The 884-nt window shown below is 34.8% G+C and overlaps 1 protein-coding gene across 1 annotated transcript in view; it reads left to right on the top strand.

Annotated features, from left to right (window-relative positions):
- Positions 1-884, top strand: part of LOC107885496 — a 22,715-nt gene that overhangs the window by 3,840 nt on the left and 17,991 nt on the right. The window contains exons 2-4 of the mRNA XM_029489849.1: positions 423-509; positions 569-718; positions 782-841. Coding sequence (XP_029345709.1) covers positions 423-509; positions 569-718; positions 782-841 — 297 coding nt within the window. The remainder of the gene's footprint in view (positions 1-422; positions 510-568; positions 719-781; positions 842-884) is intronic.

Below are 884 nucleotides of genomic sequence, written 5' to 3'. Positions count from 1 at the left end.
CAGCTACGGCAAGAAAGTTATATATCGGTATCATAATGACATTTTATTCTTATACGGATATTTGAAGGTACATATAAGTACAATGTACCGTCACTTTTGAGAATAAAAACAGACGGCACATAGACAGTAAGTTCTTCTTTATGCACACAGGGTTAGTATCTAGTGTAATACATAGCCATCGCCCCAATAGTACGTCTTTGATTGAAACACTGGCCTTAAAACATACTTCCGGAAGTAAAGCACGATTGCTTAAAGTAGACTCCAATAAAATTGAAAGACCCTCCTTTTCACACTCCAGAGCCTGGGAAAAAAGAAAAAGTGTACCGCTTGTGGATAGTGACAAAAAGTTTAAAAAAGTAACAAAGGACAATTATTATTTTATTTAGTCTTTTATTAATATATTATGATTTTTACATGGAAAGTATGGAAAACCATGTATTAAAGGATCGATGTACGAACGCGATGTCACGGAAGACGGTAATGTCTCCTCGGCTCTTTACGTAAAAAAAGTAATAAAGGTCAATTATTATATCTTTCAGTATTTATTAATGTATCGTAATTTTTACAGGGAAAATATGGAAAACCACCAATTAAAGGAATGATGTATATACCCGATTTCAAGGAAGACAGTAAGGTCCCCTGTTCACTACCTAGAGCTGCAGGGATAAAAAGGAAAAGAGTACAGACTGATGCTTACAGCGACAGAAAATTTAAAAAAGTAATAAAGATTAATTATTCTTTCTTTCAGTAGGTATTTATTAATATATTGTAATTTTCATAGGAAAAGCATGAAAAACTTTCCATCGTGGTTCAACGTATCAACGTGATGTCGCGAAAGACGGTAATGTCTCTCCTTACTTCTCGCCCCCCCTCCCCCAACACAT

The sequence above is a fragment of the Acyrthosiphon pisum genome, chromosome A2 (assembly GCF_005508785.2).
Source record: "Acyrthosiphon pisum isolate AL4f chromosome A2, pea_aphid_22Mar2018_4r6ur, whole genome shotgun sequence".
Classification (NCBI taxonomy): domain Eukaryota; kingdom Metazoa; phylum Arthropoda; class Insecta; order Hemiptera; family Aphididae; genus Acyrthosiphon; species Acyrthosiphon pisum.
This window is presented reverse-complemented; position numbering and strand designations above follow the sequence as displayed.